The sequence below is a fragment of the Artemia sp. Qi Xiang Cuo genome, chromosome 17 (assembly GCF_049724085.1).
Source record: "Artemia sp. Qi Xiang Cuo chromosome 17, ASM4972408v1, whole genome shotgun sequence".
In the NCBI taxonomy this organism is placed as follows: Eukaryota; Metazoa; Arthropoda; class Branchiopoda; order Anostraca; family Artemiidae; genus Artemia; species Artemia sp. Qi Xiang Cuo.
Window position 1 is genome coordinate 52,782,307 of NC_142810.1, and position 19,145 is coordinate 52,801,451.

The following is a 19,145-nucleotide window of genomic DNA, read 5'->3' on the forward strand; positions in this document are numbered from 1 at the left end:
ATTGTTGTGCTCTACCGTTCATACATTTACGAACATTAAATTTTGGGGATATTTTGGGGAAGCTAACTTCTGTTCGGGGAAGTCTCAAAAAATTCGGTGGTAGTGGAAGCCTTACTTTGAGATCCTACAGGAGCACAGGAGCTATTTTTTCTCAGTTTCTTAAATTTCTCTGAATTAGCTATACCTAATATGTAACAAGCTATAAGCTTTTTTTGTCTTTGATGACACCTAACAGGGGCGGGAGGGGGGGGGGATTTTTGAATGCAAGTAAACAATTATGTTTTTGGCAATTTAGTTTTAGTTTCATATTTTGTTCCCTTTATTTAATTTTAATTGTTTTTTAATTTAAATAAAAAAGAATAAGAGGGAAAAATTGTTGTTATTTTTAATTTTTTTAAATTTGGGTTTTGACTATTTCCATTTCAAGTTTTAGTGGGGTTTTCTCTGTCTTTATTTTGGACCAGCTTCTATACCCCTTACACGCCCGCTTAACCACCTTACCCAACGAACAACCTGGCTCTTACCAGGATTTTTTCCCAGGAAGGGGTACAAAAAAAACTTAAAAGAATTTTTTCCCGGGAAGGAGTACAAAAAAACTTCGGAAAACGCATCAAATATTTGTTTTTATTAATTTTTGTTACGTTTTAACGAGTCGGACAAATATTTCAGGGGGTGTTCAAACTCCTAACCCCTCCTCTGGTTGCGGCCTTGGCTGGGGTATTAATACCCTGAAAATTAAAAAAAAATTACTTGGCTCCCTTCAATACTAAACCTTCCATGATGTGACACAAAACTGGCAGGGGTTGGGCTCCGTCTAACCCCTGGTTGGACGGTTGTTCGAGCCAGGTTGACTTCCTCATTCAAATCATTAAAAAGTTAGCCTTCGCAAAATGATTTTTTTTTTTTCGTATTTGCTCAAATTTACTGAAAATATGAAATATTCAATACATTTTCCAATGTAATTTTGATTTCAGAAACATAAAAATTTAGTGATTTAATTTAAAGTAGGTTATAATTTATTCGTTACTTAAACAGGAAAAGTTTAATAGGTTAAAACTTCAAAAACTAATCTCAATCTCCGAAATGAAAATAATGTGATTAATTAGAAATATATTATAGTATCCTCCTTACTGAAATTTCAGATAATTTTATAGTTTAAATATTTAATTTATTTCTATTTCAATTCAGGATTCGAAATACAATTTAAAATAAACGAATCACGTGTTATAAGCGTAAAATATTTTCGATGAGGACCCCAACCCTGAATTAACATAATAGAAAATATGAGCTTGTTTGGAGGTTTACTCGCTTGTTACTATCAATAAAAGGCAGAATTTGCAGTCTGGCGGGTAATTGTGATGTTTTTATAACGTATATATATATATATATATATATATATATATATATATATATATATATATATATATATATATATATATATATATATATATATATATATATATATATAGCGGAGACATGGCTAGCTGCCAAATCTATCCTCAGCGCCGTCGATGTCGTTCAGACAAAACATCTCCGAAGAATCGAAAGACTTCACTGGACTGACTTCGTTAGCAACCAGACTCTCCTATCATGTACGGCTCAAACTCCTTTCTCGACGCAGCTCGCCCAGCGCACTGTTCGGTGGTACGGCCACCTCCTTCGCATGCCACGCGACGCCCCAGCACGGGTCGCATTTGACTTCGACCCCACCCTACACAGATGGAAACGACCCAGAAGACGCCCACCCACTAGGTGGAAAGACAAAGCCAATGAATTCCTCACCCAAGCCCACATCCCGGTGGAAGAAGCTGCGATCCTTGCAAGCGATAGGTCAACCTTGAGGCGCCTAGTCTCATCGTTCTCTACGCCGAACCCTCGGCAGGAGCCTTAAGTCAAGTAAGTCAGATATATATATATATATATATATATATATATATATATATATATATATATATATATATATATATATATATATATATATATATTACATTTTCTTCTCTTCTCAATTATCTTTTGTTTTTACAGGCTGCTTACTTCTGGTACAATTGAAGAAAAGATTTATCATAGACAAATATTTAAGCAATTCTTGACCAATAAAGTACTCAAAGACCCTAAACAGCGAAGATTTTTCAAATCAACTGATCTCTTTAGCCTTTTCACTCTGACGGAAGGGGAGAAAGAAGGCACAGAGACTGGTGCCATCTTTGCTGGAACGGGGTCTGAGCTTTTTAAACCTCGCAAAAAGAAACGTAAACCAGAAGAAGTAGAAGAGGAAAAAATGCCAAAGAAAAAGAAGAAAAGAGCTAAAATCGATGGAGAAGTTATTGAAAATGTAGAGAAAAAGTCGTCATACAAGTCTGAAGCAGAGAGAGAAACTGAGAAAATGTCAGAGGAACAGCAGAATGAATATGTGCTTCATAGGCTGTTTAAAAAATCAGGTAAGTCAGAGGTACCATAATATAGGACTGTATTGATAAAGACCGTAGTTAAAATTATAAGCAAGGCCGTACCCAGAGGGGGGGGGGTTTGGGTTTGAACCCTCCCTGAAATGTTTGTTTGACTTGTAAACTCGTAACAAAAATGGATATAAACAAACTTTGTATGCGTTTTTTGAGGTTTTTTGTGTACCCCCCCCCCCTACCCCCCCCCCCCCTAAATTTGTTTTGGAGTAAAACCCCTCCGAAAAAAAAAATCCTGGGTACGGCCTTGATTATAAGAAAGACACGAGGAACAACTAGTCAGATGGCGGAGGGGGAGGAGTAAGCTCACTTTCACAAGCCAGATTTCAGCTGAGTTCACTGCAGCACCAACCCGTCTGCGGCTAGAACAACTACGTTTGCTCCTCCTTTATCCCAATTGATCCAAAGCTTTTCTCTTTACCCCCTTCCAAAAGTTTCAATTTTGCTTCAATTCGTCCTAAAGATTTCTTCCCGTCGTGGTAGTAGTGACAGCTGTAGCCTAGTAAAGGATGAATCATGGCAAATTGTGATCGAAAACTAAAAAGCGCTTAAAAAAAAAATGGTAAGTGAAAAAGAATAGCCATTTTTAGCTAATTAAGGATTGGTAACCATTTGTCTAAATTAGTTTTAAAAATGAAACTTTATTTGAAAAAAATTAAGGAAATTTTAAAAAATAGTCAGAAAATGAAGTTGGATTGAATCAAAAGTACCCATAGATAAGGATAGAGTTGATGATGATGGTTGCTTAACCGTCCTCTCTTGTCTGGTGACCTTAGGAAGGACAAAGAAAGACTTAAAGAGAGATGGACAGAACATTTTAAGAATTTACTAAACCGTGGAGAGTTACATGAAAGTACGAAAGTGTACATAATAGGCTATACGAAAAGTGTGGTTCAATTCCGCTTTCTATGGCTGTAAAAAGAGAACGGTTGAGATGGGTAGGGCGTGTTCTGTGGATGAAGGACGACAGATTGCCAAAGATCGTGCTTTTCGGCCAACCGGGTTGGACCAAACGAAATGGTTTAAGATTTGTATCATTGTTTCAAAAAGTGTTATGTTGCGCAATATCTTGGAAAAGATACGATTGATATAAAAAACCTTTTATTCGCGCAAATGATGTTGTTATAGACCTCTAAAAAAAGGTTAGGCCAATTCAATTTACTATTTTTGACTACAAATGTTACTATTTTATTTTTTATTTACCAAAATTTACTATTATTTTTTTTTCCATACTTATCAAGTAAAAATTCCACTTGCCTGATATTTAAAAACCGTAACCATGACATCTGTAAATGTTCGAAATTATTTATGCTTGGTTATAATAATTATTTATACACTTATTGTTTGCCATGTATTATGTACTTTGTATGTTTATATACCATGTATAATTTATATATTATATTGTACATTACGCACTTATACAAAAGTTAATATGATTATCATAATAATTATTATATAGTTATTATATTGACCATCTTAATATGCTATTGTTCTAACTCAAAATGCTTAGTTTTCTATTATAAGAGATTTAACTGTGACTCAAATGTGTAAACTAAGGGAAAACCTTAAAAAGAAACTTATAGAAAATAAAGCACTTTTGTCTCCAAATGTACTTAAAAGATTTTTTTGCTACGCGAAAAAAATTGTGAAATGTTAAGGCTAAAAGGTACTATGTCATAACCAGGGCCATATCCATCAAGTTGCGTGGGGGGGGGTTAGGGTTCTTACAAAAAAAACTTTCAAAAACGCATCAAAATTTGTTAATATGCATTTTTGTTACATTTTTACGAGTTGGACAAACGTTGGGGGGGGGGGTAGTCAAACCCCCTAACCTCCCTCCACGTTGATACAGCCTTAGTTGTGGCCAAAACCAAGCTTTAATCTTTTGCCCTAAACTATAAAAGTATGTATGGGCAGTAGTAAAAAAAAAGGTTTCTTATCAGACTTTTGTTTAAAGTCTCCGAGTTTTAATTTCAAATTTTCCAACCGCCTATCTTATCCTATTAGCATAAAAACCAAATAAAAAGCTGTAGTATACTTATCGATTTCACCCCTAAACATAACATTTAAATTATTTGCCATAATAACGAAATCCAGACTATAAAACTATAAAACTATGCATGGGCAGTAGTAAAAAAAATTGTTTCTTATCAGACTGGCAAATTAAAACATATATTAATTTACCCTATATGATAGGGTAGGGTAGGATAGGGTAGTGCCGAATTCTTGTTTGATCGTATTTTTTTTTTCCTATCCAATATTTCCACACTTTTAGAAAGATTTCCAAAAACCGTTCGCTTGGTAAAAATGATTTGACATTTCTAAGGAATTGACATTGACATTACTAAGGAATTGGCATTACTAAGGAATTGACATTACTAAGGAATTTGACATTTCTCCAGAGAAATGTCAGCGTGGTAGTGCATATTGGGGGCAAAATGTAAGCCCAGGTACATTGCCCTTTAGATCCTCCCTTTGAGAACAGCTTCGCAAACAGTTTTTAGCCCTCATCTCAAGGGTGTGAAAACGCCACATAGAGTTTCGTCACAAATGCCACAAATAAAATGCCAACGAAAATGTCACAAATAAACGAATCAGTGGTTGCGTTGCGTTCTTTTTATTCGCTTGAAAATTTGATAGTGCAACAAATTTAATATTGCATTAAAGTGTGCTTAAGAGGTAATGGGATTGGCTAAAAAAAAAAAAATGCCTCATAATAATAAACCACTTGAATTAAAGCAAACTTCTTCTTTTTCTCTTTCAATGAATTTTGGTTAGTGATTATCCTAATGAAGGCACTTCCCGTACAACGTACTTTAGATGGATCTTATTTTACAATATTTTTTTAATCGTTTATTACTTGGAGCATTATTTTTAATTGCCTGTCTCTCTCTCCCTCTCTCTCTTCCTCTCTCTCTCTCTCTCTCTCTTTCTCTCTCTTTCTCTCCCTTTCTCTCTCTTCCTCTTTCTCTCTCTCTCTCTCTCTCTCTCTCTCTCTCTCTCTCTCTCTCTCTCTCTCACTCTCTCTCTCTCTCTCTCTCTCTCTCTCTCTCTCTCTCTCTCTCTCTCTCTCTCTCTCTCTCTCTCTCTCTCTCTCTCTCTCTCTCTCTCTCTCTCTCTCTCTCTCTCTCTCTCTCTCTCTCTCTCTCTCTCTCTCTCTCTCTCTCTCTCTCTCTCTCTCTCTCTCTCTCTTTCTCTCTCTCTCTCTCTTCCTTTCTCTCTCTTCCTCTCTCTAACTCCCCCCTCTCCCTCTCTCTCTCTCTCTCTCTCTCTCTCTCTCTCTCTCTCTCTCTCTCTCTCTCTCTCTCTCTCTGCCTTATTACGATTCTCAATTCTATCTGTAAGGAGTGACAATATATAAACAATTTCCGCATAGCTACATATTTTGTCGGCATGAAAAGTTGTTTTACGAATGATAAAATCAATTGGCTGCTTGGAGCTTCTAGAAATCATTTTAATTAACCAGAAGACAGGTAAACTAAAAATGAAACCCGTTATAAACCCGTTTTTCTAACTTTTCTGTACATGTTTGTTTCGTTGAGTCACAATTGGTCTCTGAATGCCTTACCAATTTAAATACCAATAATTACAGGTCTACAGTCTGCCATGCAACACGACGTCATTATGGAATCAACTGGCGTAGACTTAGAATTAATCGAAGCTGAAGCCGAGAAAGTAGCCAAAGATGCAGCTTTACACCTAAAGCAATCGAAAAGAGAATGCTTCTCCGCCTCCTCAGGGATTCCAACGTGGACTGGAAGCCATGGCTCAAAAAAGTATGTAGTCTTTAACTTCAATTGCTTAAAAAGGACTCTATATACTGTTATTTTTGTTCAAAAGAGCTTTCTCCTGACGGTCCGGGGGGGGGGGGGCTTTAGTGCTACCCATGCAAAAATGTGCCTTTCCTTGTTATTCAATATGGGGGATTGTTTTTTATAATTAAAATTTTTAATAATGGAATTTTTGTTTTAGTTTGACATAATTTTTGAGAGGTTTCAGGCTGTTTTTTTTTTTTTTTTTTTTTTTTTTTAAAGCAACATGGACACTAAAAATGAAATCTGAATCTTTAAATTATTTAAGTGGAATTTAAATTGTTAATTGTTTTAATTGTTAATTGTTTAATTGTTTTAAGACCAATACGTCTTAAAAAATTAAGACGGAAACATTTTCTGGAAACATTTCTTAATACACAGTTTTTTAAGACCCTATTTTTTTTAATCTCGGCTACGATTGGTCGTGGTTTGTCGTGGTTTATACTTTACTAAGTTGTACCTAGTTCTGCAGCAATTTGCTGCTATTGCAGCTAGTATTTACAGTTATTGCAACCAGCTATTGCTGGAACTTTGATAGGTGATGTATACATCTGACTACAGCCCAGGAAAGGTAGAACCAGAGGAGTCTGCTGGGTCAGTGCAAAGAGGAGGTCTATGATTTTCCCCTGTCTCAGAATCTCGTGATTCTCATATAATTCATCATAGTTGTCATATTTCACCTTCCTATTTTCTTTATTCATAATGTCTATGCTTCGCCTTCCTGTGCTTTCTGTTCATAATTTTGCCTTCCTGTGTCCATAATTTATGTTTTGTCTATTTTTAAAATTTCCTCTAATTTTCCCCAAATGAATAAATGTAAACGCTTCGTAAGGGCTCTGACATAGTAAATGTTTTACGAAATTTCAAATTACACTTGAAGCTCTATTATGCTGGAATTCCAGTGTTTATTACACTGGAATTTTTCAGATTACACTGGAAGCCTCTGAGATCGTCTTTCTATGACAATTTTTCTAATGTGTGACAGAGTTGATACGACTCAGCCCCAGCTGAATTAATCCTCCCCCGATAACTTTTAGGCTGTAATGTATGTCAAAAGACTTCCAGCAATACAATGCTCTGTGAAAGCATCTCCCGGTAAAAGTAATTTTGAAAAGAATATTTCGAAAGAATTATATAAAGAATATAAATATATAAAGAAAATATATAGTATAAATAATATAACGAATTAATATTTCTTTAAAGAGGAGTTCCAACCCCTTTAGGGGTTGGAACTCGTTTAGGGAAAATAATTGTTTATTATGCTACTTATGGCAATTCATCGCAGTATCTAACTGCCTGAGGCCACACATTATGTGAAATGTATGTCTTTCTGTTTTCGGCTCATTTCCGACTTAAAGATGAAATTTCAGACTGGTTATTGAAGACTGATATTTCTTCTCTGATATTTTTTCTTTGTGTATCCAGTACTTCCGGTATTGGGAATTTCTTCTTTGATATTTCTTCTTTGTGTATCCAGTATTTCTTCTTTGATATTTCTTCTTTGCGTATCCAGTATTTCCGGTATTAGAAATTTTTTCTTTTCCTCCCTCCATGGTACCATAATGGGAAGATTATCTGAAAATTTGGGATGAGTCATGATTTTAGTAAAGTTGCTGTGGAAGTAGTAAGCTTTTGGAAATTACAAAAAAAGAACTTTTTTTTAGTTTATTTCGAAAGAATTATATAATTACCGGGAGATGCTTTCACAGAGCATTGTATTGCTGGAAGTCTTTTGACATACATTACAGCCTAGTGGGCTTTTAGTGTTTTAATTTTTAGGAATAAAAAATGTTGTCAAAGTGAACTGATTGGCGAAAATTAAGCGAGAAAACGGGTTTTAATTTCAACAAAGTAGTGAACAAAAAATAAAAACTAAACAACACGTTAGTTAAAAAAAAATTCCGAATGTTTCTGCAACACGTCCGGAAGCCTTTCTCAACGGGAAAAAAAAGTGAAAGTAAGAGAAAAAACGGTTGTTTAAAAAACAACAGTTCTAGAAATTTGTTTATAATGTGAGTTGTTCTTACTCATTTTTTTCTTTTCGTGTGTTTAGCTTGTTTTTTTTGTGTGTGTTTTTTGTGCTATTTCTAAAAACAACTATTTTTTTCTCTTACTGAAACTTTTTTTCCGTTGAGAAAGGCTCCCGAACGTGGGGCCGAAATGTTCGAATTTTTTTTAAATTAAATTATTGTTCTGTTTTTATTTTTGTTCACTGCGTTATTATAATTAAAACCCGTTTTTCTCGCTTAATTTTTCGTAAATGGAAAAGCTGTGTGTTCTAAGAAATTATTTATGAACTGATTGGTTTGGCTTACTTATTCTCAAAGTTCAATGTGACAACACCGATGAAAATGTTTATTGCCATCAAACTTCATAATTTAGAAACAACCCAAAACAAAATCTTTTAAGATGGGTCCAGAGATTACAAATGATTTTATTTTTGTGGTCTTGGCACTTAGAGTTTAGTGTACTGTTGTAATATAGGCGCTAACATTATCGCTGCATATTCGAAAGGAAAACCAATAAGAAGTATGAGTGTGTGCAATTCCTCTTCTTCTGTTAAGGTTTATGCCAGCCAAGACTATTTATTCGTTTTCCTGTTCCTTCGTGTTAAAATGGAGCATTATACTGAAAGGGCTTGCTATTCTATGTAGCGGGCTATCAAATCGATTGTTTTTAATTCAGTGAGGTGTTCTAGGCTTCTAACTGAATATGGTAATTTGTAGAATTTGAGGTAATTTAATCCATCAAAAGAGAAGATGAACAGTCATCTTCTTCGACAAATTATTTTCGGCGATCTCTTGAATTAGTATAACCTCCTGATTGTACTTTTGATTGAATATTTGAATGAATTTATTCATCTTTTAAAATTTTTTTTTTTTTCAGACCACGTTTTGGAACCAAACAGAATACACAAATTCGAATTGCAGTCCCACCGAAGCCTCTCTCAGTAGTTAAAACTGAAGAAAAGAAGCGAACTGAAAAATCTGATTCGTGGGACTTCAATTCAATATTCAAAGAAGGAACAAAGAAACGATCAAAAAAGAAAATTTCAAGAAAGTTGGAAGAAAAAGCAAGCTCAAGTAAAGAAAGTAAAGATGGTAAACCACTTACAAGCAGAGAAATATTAGAAAAAATCAGAGAAAGGAACCGATTAGTAGGCACACTTGATGATCAAGCAATAGCTAATAGGGAACGACCACGTTTTCGACGTCGTGATGCTGAACCAGAGGAGGAAGTAGAAGAACCAGTCCCAGTGTTGCAAGAAGATGACCCGAATTTGGAACTACTTAGAGAGATTCGTAATTATTTGTTGTTTGCGGCTCCGGAAGTGGGGAAAGCCACAACGGAGGATATTACAAACGAATTTAAGGATAAACTACCTCTTGGAAATGCCCCCTTGTTCCGCGCTTTACTCCATGAAATATGTGAATTTTCTAAGGAAGATGGAAGGGGGCTATGGAAAATTCTTCCAGAATTCCGATGATATATGTTTTTGTTACTTTTCTAAATTTTATTATAAGAAGCTATTTTCTAAAATAGGACTTTTCTTTTTTATGAAAAATAAAAAATTGATACGTACTCAGAGCCCTAAAAACGTATTCCTAAAAAAATTTCTGAAAAAGGGAGAAATGGGGAGCGGGTTAACGTGGAAAAATGAATTCTATTGGTGACTATTTTAGTATTGTAGTAGAGTAGAGTAGAATATTTTATTTACAACAAATACATAAATAAATGTCACAAAACAGCGCCAACGCCTGGTGGCATACTTTAGCGCTGAAAATATTGCCAGCAAAAATAAACAGCCATCTCTAACTAAATTTTACAACGACGAAAAAGAAAACCATGATAATCAAAATGCTTAGCTTGTCATACGATGTTTCTTAGAAAATGTCGCTTGTTGCTGCATTCTCGAACTGATGCTAGAATTGAGTTCCAAATTTTTGGCCCAGTATGACGGATGCTGAATCCCGCTCTCGAAGTCGGGCGAATTTCGCACGAAAAGTCTGAACGATTCGTAGTAGGATAATTATGAAATTGGGAATTAGTTGGGAAAATACCGGAGAAATTTATAGGTAAATTACTATATTGATAATCGTGACAAATACTAGATATTGAAATTAAATGAAGTTGGTCCTAAGAATAAATTCCAGAAGTCCCGTATAGGTGTCTAACTGAAGATCTACAGTCAACGTTAAAAAAAGTCCTCATTGCTTTATTCTGAAGTATTTGGAGAGATTTGAAAACAGATAAAAACATAGATGCCCAAGCCGAAATGCAATACAGAAAATATGGGTGTACGAAAGAATAATAAATAGATTTTAGAATGGCTTTAGGAAAAAAACGAAGAAGACGAGTTAGCATGCCAATATTCCGGGAAGCTTTTAACGATAGTGTTTTTACATATTAATGAAACGACAAATTTTCATCTAAAATAATCTCAAGATATTTAAACCTATATACCCGTTTTAATTCAAGACCATTCAAGAAAAGAGAGAAGCTATCTAACACTACTGATCCAGTTCCCGAAAACAACATATATTGGCATTTTTTTTTTTTCATTAAGAGCTAGTAAATTCCTTGAATACCAATCAGATACAGTTAGTAACGTACTTTCGGATTCTGGAAAAGAACTGATAGGTCCCGGTGAGAAGCAAAAATTACTTCATCATCAGCAACCATTATAATTTTACAGAGGCAAAACTTCTGGCAAATCATTTATAAAAAGAAGAAATAGAATAGGCCCAAGGACAGAGCCCTGAGGCACTCCGTAATTAATCGGAAAAGTTTCAGAACAGAGATCACGAGATTTATCAACACATTCTGGTCGTCTCCCAGAAAGGTAAGATGCAAAAAAAAATGAACGGCTTGTGTTGAAAACCCATAAGACTTAAGTTAAGAAAGAAGCAACGAATGATTTACCGTGTCAAACGCCTTGGCGACATCAAGAAAAATCGTCAGAGCGTGTTGACCTTTATCTATTGAATCCTTAATATTTAGTAAAGTCTCATGAATTGCAAGTTCAGTTGACTTTCCTTTTATAAAACCATATTGACCCGTGTGTAAAATCTTACTATCAAACAAATATTTTTGTAATTGACTATTTGCAAGTTTTTTCCAAAATTTTGCTGAAAACCGAAAGTAGAGAAATGCCTCTATAATCTGAAGGGTCAGTTGAACTCCCAGCTTTAGATAATGCTATAGCATTTGCTTTTTCTAAAAGCTCAGGAAAAACCCCATGCATAAGTGATAGATTAAAATATGTGCCAACAAAGGTGAAATTCTTGACGCTACTTGCTTTACGGTTTGAGCAGAAAATCCAAATTCGTCCATAGAAAAACTCCGTTTAAGCTTCAGAATACCTTTTTCAATCTCATGAGGCTTAATTTCAGAAAAAGAAAACGAATGTTCTGCATGTTGCTCATTAACTGGAACAAAAGGGGAATTCAGTTGCATATTCATTGTCGATGCAAGTCTAGAACCAATATTACTGAAATAATCTCCAAAAGCATTGAAAATTTCATTGGGCTCTGTAACATTTTCACAATTTAAAACAAGGCAATTAACACTAGTACTTTTACGACTGTGAGGGAAAAAGCCTTGTCAATATTGTTTATTTATTTTCACGATTAGACATGGCAACCCTGACAAAACGTGATACTAACCTAAAAGCTTCTTAAATCTTAAGAGAAACTAAAAGCAATATCTTAGAAAATCACTTTTCAGGTATGAATAGAAATAAGATGGGTCCACGAGGCTAAACTGTTTTCAATGTTAATATTTGGTACATTACAAACCTCTGGAACTTGGCAAATCAAGACTCTGGAGCTCGAGGACGTATCTTTTCATTTATCACTTGCCATGTCTTTCTCATATCTGATTTATACTCCAAAAATTTCTTTTTATAATATTTTCTCTTCTCATGTCTGATAATTGAATTTATCTTATTCCTATAAACTCTGTATTCTTCAAACGACTCAGGTGTCTGTAATTTTAAATAATTCTTAAACTTTATATTTTTATGTTTTAACGATGTCAAAATACCTTCAGTAATCCATGGGTCAAATTTCTCCGCAAACTTTCCATGCGGAACTCGTGTTGAAGAAGCCCGAGCCCGCAGTCGCATCATTTGATCAATAAAATCTTTAAACGCAGCATTTGCGTCATCTGAGCCATAAATCGAACTCCAATCATGGTCACCAATTCACTAACGTAGGACTTTACAATCCATCTATGTAGGCTTCTAGTGTAAGTAAATTCGAAAGCCTTCTGATCTTGGTGATTTTGTCCCTTCTGGGAATGTTTTTTTGTTTTACGAAATTACTCATCAGGAAGTAAAAAAAAATTGTTTCGAAAAACTAGTTCTACTACAGATCATTTGGGATTTTCTACTCGAATTGTCAAACAACTAGCATCAAATATATGTGGATTTTCTAAAGAAGATTGAAGACGGTTGTGGAAAATTCTTCCAGAATTCCAATTATTTAGAAAAATAAATAATTGAGACATACTCATAGCCCTCAAAATACATTACTAAATGAAAGTTTGAAAACATTACAGTATACCAATGTATTGAAATTTAATGGTGCTCGCGCATTTTGGCTTCCGTAATTCAAAAGGTGTTATATTAGAAAACATAAATCTATGTTTATGTATGTTATACATTCCCCAAGAAATGTTTGTTTATTTATGCATACATTCCCCAAGAAATGTATGTGTAATTTTTAGCCATTTTTAACAAGTTGAAAGAAGATTTTTTTTGTGAATCAAGGGTACGGTGAAGATGATAGCGGTACACAAATTTCGATTTTCTAAATATCGCTAAATGTAATAAAAGGAAATATAATGCATTTTGGAAATTTATTTTAGAAATTTCTAAGTGTCTGAGAAACAAAATATGTAAAAATAAGTCAGGTAATTAAATGATTTACTTTAAATATGAAAAATGAGTTTCTTTGAATAATCAAGAACTTTAATTAAAAATTTTTTATTATTTAAATAATCTAATTAATTGATTAAAATTAAAGTAATTAGGTAATCATTTTAGTTAGAAAATTAAGTGTAAGAATGGAAGCTAAGAAGTCTGGTTTTATAGAAAATTTCAAATAACAGCTTTGTATTCCATAATAAATATTTCCACTACACTGAAAATGCTATTAAAATTTTTTGCGTGTTTTTCAGTCCTTCCGCTGCGTCAGGTAGTACCTGATTTCATTTTCATGTCCAAATGCATTTATAGAGCTTTGTAAAAAAAAAAAAAAAATAAAAAAAAAAAAAAAAATTAAGGCTTTCTTGTAAAAATTGTTCTTTCACTCGTTAAAAATGCACTATTTGTGTGTGTTTTTTTTAACAATTATTTAAATCAATTTTTTTTTTTTTCCTCTATTTTTGCTGGGAACTGGAGACGTAGTTTCTTTAAAAAAAAAAAAAAATTGAAGCATGCACATGGTATTGGAAGTGCTCACTCAAGGAAATTATGAGGGCCGTACTAAAGAAGGTAGAGCCATCCTAGCCGGATACTTAGGACACTAGACTTGAAATCCACTGTTCGTGGGAACGGGGGCTCGAGTCCTGGTGTCGCTCTTTATTTTGTTTAGAACGGGAATCAGTGGCGTGACTCCGTATAAACCCGTTATTTTAAATCTACATCTCGAATAATGTAAATTGACACTCAAAGAATATCACGAAGGGAGATAAAGTATAAAAAATCACTGATGGTATTATTTTTTGACAAATTTTTTAATTAGTTTTGTTTGTCATAATGATAAAGTTATTTTGTTTCTACTCTCTTTAGATACAAGAAATGCACTTAGAGGAGTGAAAAAAAACAGAAAAATAAAATAAAAATGGAAACAATAAAGAAGAAAAAACAAAAAAAAAACAAATAACATCTCAACTACTTAGCCAACGCAGTTAAGCTATACCGCTTAGTGGAAAGTCGACAATATTTTCTCGAAGCTTGCGGAAGCTGTCCACGAGCTGGCCCTTTTTTAAAGAAATATCAAAACGCCATTTCTACTCGAAATGTACCAGTTGCGAGTCCAAAGCGACAACCGCAGAAGATATTTTCAAAAACACTGGGAAGTAGAGACATAGCTTGTTAAGAAACTTGAAGCATGGCATTGGAAACGCTCACTAAGGGAGATAAATTATAAAACATACACTATTTGGTATTATTTTTTAATAAGTATTTAAATCAATTTTATTTTCGTTTTCTTTTTTTTGCTGGGAACTGGCAACGGAATTTCTCAAGAAAATTGTAACATATACAAATATATGGTATGTTTACGTTTAAACATCCGACATGTGAAATGACTTTGAATACAACTAACCCATTTCTATACTTAATTTCTATTCCACTGATTAAGCCTTTAACTTCTTAGGTCACATTATTTGTTCACATTATCTGATATATTCCCATAATTTATTCACTTATGTCAAATAGTCTTATTTATATTTTTCTTTTTTTCTCCTTCAGCTCATCCTCAATTTTAACCACTTGTATTAAGAAAAATGTCCCTACCCTAAAACGCATCTGACAAGAAAAAAGATATTTTCCACAAATATGTAACTCGGGTCCCTGAGGATAAACAAGGTTTATCCTCTTTCTTAGAAGTCACTCTTTATGATAGAGATTATCCGTAAATTGGAATTTTGAAAATTTATAGCACCGGATGTTCTAAGATTTCTTGATTAACGTCGCTTTTGCTGTAGGCATCCTTCTAACAAATTTCCAGTGAATGTGAATACTGTAGTGCAGAAGGTAGCCCTGATTAGCCCTGAAATATAGCCATAATGATTAGCTCTGAAAATCAATATGCTGTTCTATTGGCCCAAATTTCTTATCCCATAAGTTTCAAGTGAATAGAAAATCAGAGAAGAGGTAGAAATAAATTCTTGAAAATCCTCTTTCTTATGTCCTGTTGATCAAGGGTACTTGCCTCGTATATTTTAAGCTGATCAGAGAATAGGGAATGCCTACCCATATTGTTGATGAAGAATTTGTGATTGGACGTGGTCTTGAAGGGGCCAATGATCCACCTTGTACCTCCCTTTATACAATTCGAAAATTCCAGAGCTACTCCACTTCAAACAGGGCATGCAATGCCTATATTACGGCTAAAAACCTGGCGACGAGAGGAGGAGGGGCGGCAGAGGGGCCGAATAATACAGATTGATATTCATTGTACTTTTTCAATTTAAACAAGATGCGACATGCCTTTCTTTCCACTTAAGGTTAAAGATGGAACTTACAATTATAGATGGCGCTGAAGGGTTAACTATCCTGCTTTGGTTCTCAAATTGCACAGATTGAAAAATCTTTGCGTGATTCTGGTTCTCATAAGGTGCAGCATGCCTACCGTTTTGCTCATTGCAAGGGGTGAGACGTGGGTTACTGAAGGGAAAAGAGAGCCAACTGTGCCTCCGCCAATACAAATTAAAATTGCATGCGTGACTCCACTTAAACAAGGTACAACATGTATACTAATCTACTAGGCTGTTGAAGCCTATGTATTGGGCTGTTGGAGCCTATGTATTAGGCTGTTGGAGCCTATGTGTTAGGCTGTTGGAGCCTATATATTATCCTGTTGGAGGGGCCATCAACCTATTTTAGGCCTTGAATAGTACAGATTGATACTCATAGCATGCTTACCCTTCAATTAAGAATCAATTTCCCCACCTTTCTGCTGAAACTTGGAGGTGGAAGGGCTGGGGAGTGTTGAGGTGGCCGCTGGTCTGCTTTTGCCCTCTGATAGTAAATATTAAGATTCTCTGCGCAATTTTAGCTAAGAAACTATGTACAACATACCTACTTTTATGGTGAGTAGTTGTTGATGGGAGGGGAGAGAAAATGTAGGGAACGGGCCCACTTTGTGCTTCCATTTATATAGATTCAAATTTCTTGGATGATCACGCTTCAAATAAGATGCAACAAGAATATGTCAGACTTATTTGAGGCCTATTTTGTCTTATCAGTCATAGAAACTGAAAACCTTTGCGTGATTCTACTTCAACAAGCTGCAAAATGCCTACCTTTTTGCCAAAACGTTGAGAAGGGAGTGGCAGAGAGGTAGGTGACAGAGGGAATAATAAAATTTTAACAAAAAAAACAACAACTAATCTTTATAATAAACAAAAACATCGAAACATTGAATTGTAAGTTCCATCATTTTTAGTTCAAAGGTCCATTACCTCAATGGGTAATGTTGGGTAATATACCGTCATGGATACATTTTAAATTCAAAATGAAATTTTAACTAATAAAACAAACAATTAATCTCTACAATAAACAAAAACATTGAATTGCAAGTTGTATCACTTCTAATTCAAAGGTCCATTTTCTTTCCATGGGTAATGTTTCAGATACTACAAATATGGAAAAAGTAAAGGCAATTTACTTTTAATTACTAAATTGACGTTTAGAACTTACTTTAACTTAATCCTCATGCCAGGGTGGCATTGAGAGCGTTGTCAGCCTTCTTTACTCGGGGAAATGGGCGGCAAGGGCCTCTACATCAGACAGCATAATTCCACCTTTGTCCAGGAAATTCCCGAGACCACCAATAAACCGAAACTTGGGTTTTCCTCTTGGACGCTTTCAGCCATTACTGATTGGTTCAAAGTCGTAAAGAATCCAAACCGGTATGTCGGCAGGCAATCGCAAAAGATGTCCAAACCAACGATGTGTCGGATTTACAACCAGGTGCGACAAAGATGACTGGGAAGTCATATTTCAAAGGCGGTCGTTGCTGACTAAGTCTGTCCATCGGATTCCCTTTATTGTCCCAAGCCGCTTATATTGAAGAATATTGAGACAGTGCCGGACAGCCGCAGTTGCAGGCCAAGTTTCAGCTCCATATAGCCGGATCGAGTAGACTGACCCTCAAATGACCTTCATTTTGGTGGCTCGTTTGATCGTTGGCTTCTTCCAGACATGCATCAGTCTACCAAAGACGGCAGAGGCCTTGGCCGCGGGGGAGCAACTTCATTTCGATGCAGCCATCCGATGATATAATAGAATCAAGATAAATGGAGTGGTCAGCCACTTCGATTTGGTTTCCAGCGACCAAGTAATTAGAATTGTCGGCGTCAGACATTGGCTGCAATACCATGACTTTCGTCTTCTTCCAGTTAATGGATAGTCCTGTCCTGGCATCTTCACCCAGAAGCGTGTTTAGAGCCATGAGCAGCTGTGACATCGAGTTGGTGACTGGTGCTATGTTATTAGCAGTCACAATCAGTGACAAATCTATTCCCGTACTTGAGTCTAAAGCTCAACTTCCATGCTGTGCAATTCAGAACATGATCAATAATACAGTTAAATAGCTCAGGAGTCACTGAACAGCCTTGACTGACTGCTGTTCTAACTGGAAAGAACGCGCTACGTCTAACATTCACTTGCACACATAGCTCAGTTTCTTGATGCATGGCCCGGAGTAAGTGGACATATTTTGACGTGAGGCCAGTATTAGAAAGGATATTCCATAGAGTCTCGATCAACTCAGTCGAATGCTGCCTTGAATCGACATAAGCAATAAAAGCCTACTGGCGTAACTCGTTCGCCTTCCCAATGATTTGTCTTATGGAGAATATCTGCTCTGTCGTTGATCGGCCAGGCATAAAACCAGCCTGCTCTACTCTGCACTTTTGTCGGAGCTGTGTAAAACATCACTGCAACAAAATCGTAGAAAAAAGCTTGCCTGGCACCGAGAGGAGCGTTGTCCCTCTATAATTCTTGCACTCAGTCCTGGAGCCTTAACTGTTCCACAGCGGTAGGATCACTCTTATACGCCAGTCTTTCAGGATAATCTCCAAGTTCCGTATTGCATTGAATAGCATTTGGAGCCATAACAGGACAGTGTCACCGCCATTTTTAAGCAGTTCCGCAGAGATTCCACAGACACCAGGAGCTTTGCGGTTTCCAATTTCTTGACAGCATTTGGAACTTCTACCACTGAGAACAGCTTAATGTCAACATTAACGAGATTATTAACGAGATAACAGGTTGTGGGATGACAGGAGTCACTACAGGAGTCTTTGGTTAGTAAAAAGGAACTAGACAAGCCAGTGTTAAGAGTCAAAATTCTAGATTTTTCAACCTTTAACACTGCGTTGAACTAAAACATAGACATCAAAACTGAACATTCATTCTCCAATTCAAGTTAGGAGAATTCGAATTGGATATTCAACTTGAAAGAACGGTGTATCTCCAATATATTTTTGGGTTAGTAATAAAGAACTAGACAATTTTTTTTTTCTCAAAACGACAACTGTTTTTGGCATTAAAATTAAAGTAAAAAAAAGGTTAATAAAGATTGAAATAAATATGTCCGATTTTTATATCGCAATATTTGTTTGTTTATTTGTTTATACAAACATGTCGCAATATTTATATATCCATTAATTTGTTTATATTGGAAGCTATGGTTCCAATCTATAGAAAACCACAAACACTGAAAAAAAAAATCTAATCTCAGAAATTAATTCAAGAATTCGACGAGTCTAAGAGAACAACAACATATGTAATTATATTTCCAAGTAGAAAAACTAAATATACAAAAAAGAATATGCTTGTATCTTCACTTATCACTAGTAGAACTTTTCGGTTGGATGTTTGTAAAGCCCATTGTACCTGAAAAGTATTTGTTCCCTGCTTCTCTGACCCTTTCTGCCGCATGCGGGTTTACTATTTCGAGACCCTAGAAAAATTAATCAATAGGATGGTTAATAGGAAAGGAAATAATTAATAGAGATTCAAATAAATTTATTAGTACACTAGATAGCATAAATTTGTTTCTTCCGAGTTCCATTATAAAATAAAATAAACTTTAAAAAAGAAAAAATTCCAAGTAAAAATGAAAAAGGCAGGTAG

At 35.1% G+C, this 19,145-nt stretch overlaps 1 protein-coding gene and 1 pseudogene across 3 annotated transcripts in view; one reads left to right on the forward strand and one right to left on the reverse strand.

Annotated features, from left to right (window-relative positions):
* LOC148942326 (DNA excision repair protein ERCC-6-like) overlaps positions 1 to 9,801 on the forward strand; it is a 161,531-nt gene extending 151,730 nt beyond the window's left edge. For all 3 annotated transcript variants that reach the window (XM_089103766.1, XM_089103765.1, XM_089103764.1), the window contains exons 14-16: positions 2,026 to 2,438; positions 6,052 to 6,235; positions 9,158 to 9,801. In XM_089103766.1, the coding sequence (XP_088959892.1) occupies positions 2,026 to 2,438; positions 6,052 to 6,235; positions 9,158 to 9,758 (1,198 nt within the window). In that variant the 3' untranslated portion in view covers positions 9,759 to 9,801. The remainder of the gene's footprint in view (positions 1 to 2,025; positions 2,439 to 6,051; positions 6,236 to 9,157) is intronic.
* An 8,983-nt stretch (positions 9,802 to 18,784) lies between these two features.
* LOC148942328 (U4/U6 small nuclear ribonucleoprotein Prp31-like) overlaps positions 18,785 to 19,145 on the reverse strand; it is a 67,118-nt pseudogene continuing 66,757 nt past the window's right edge.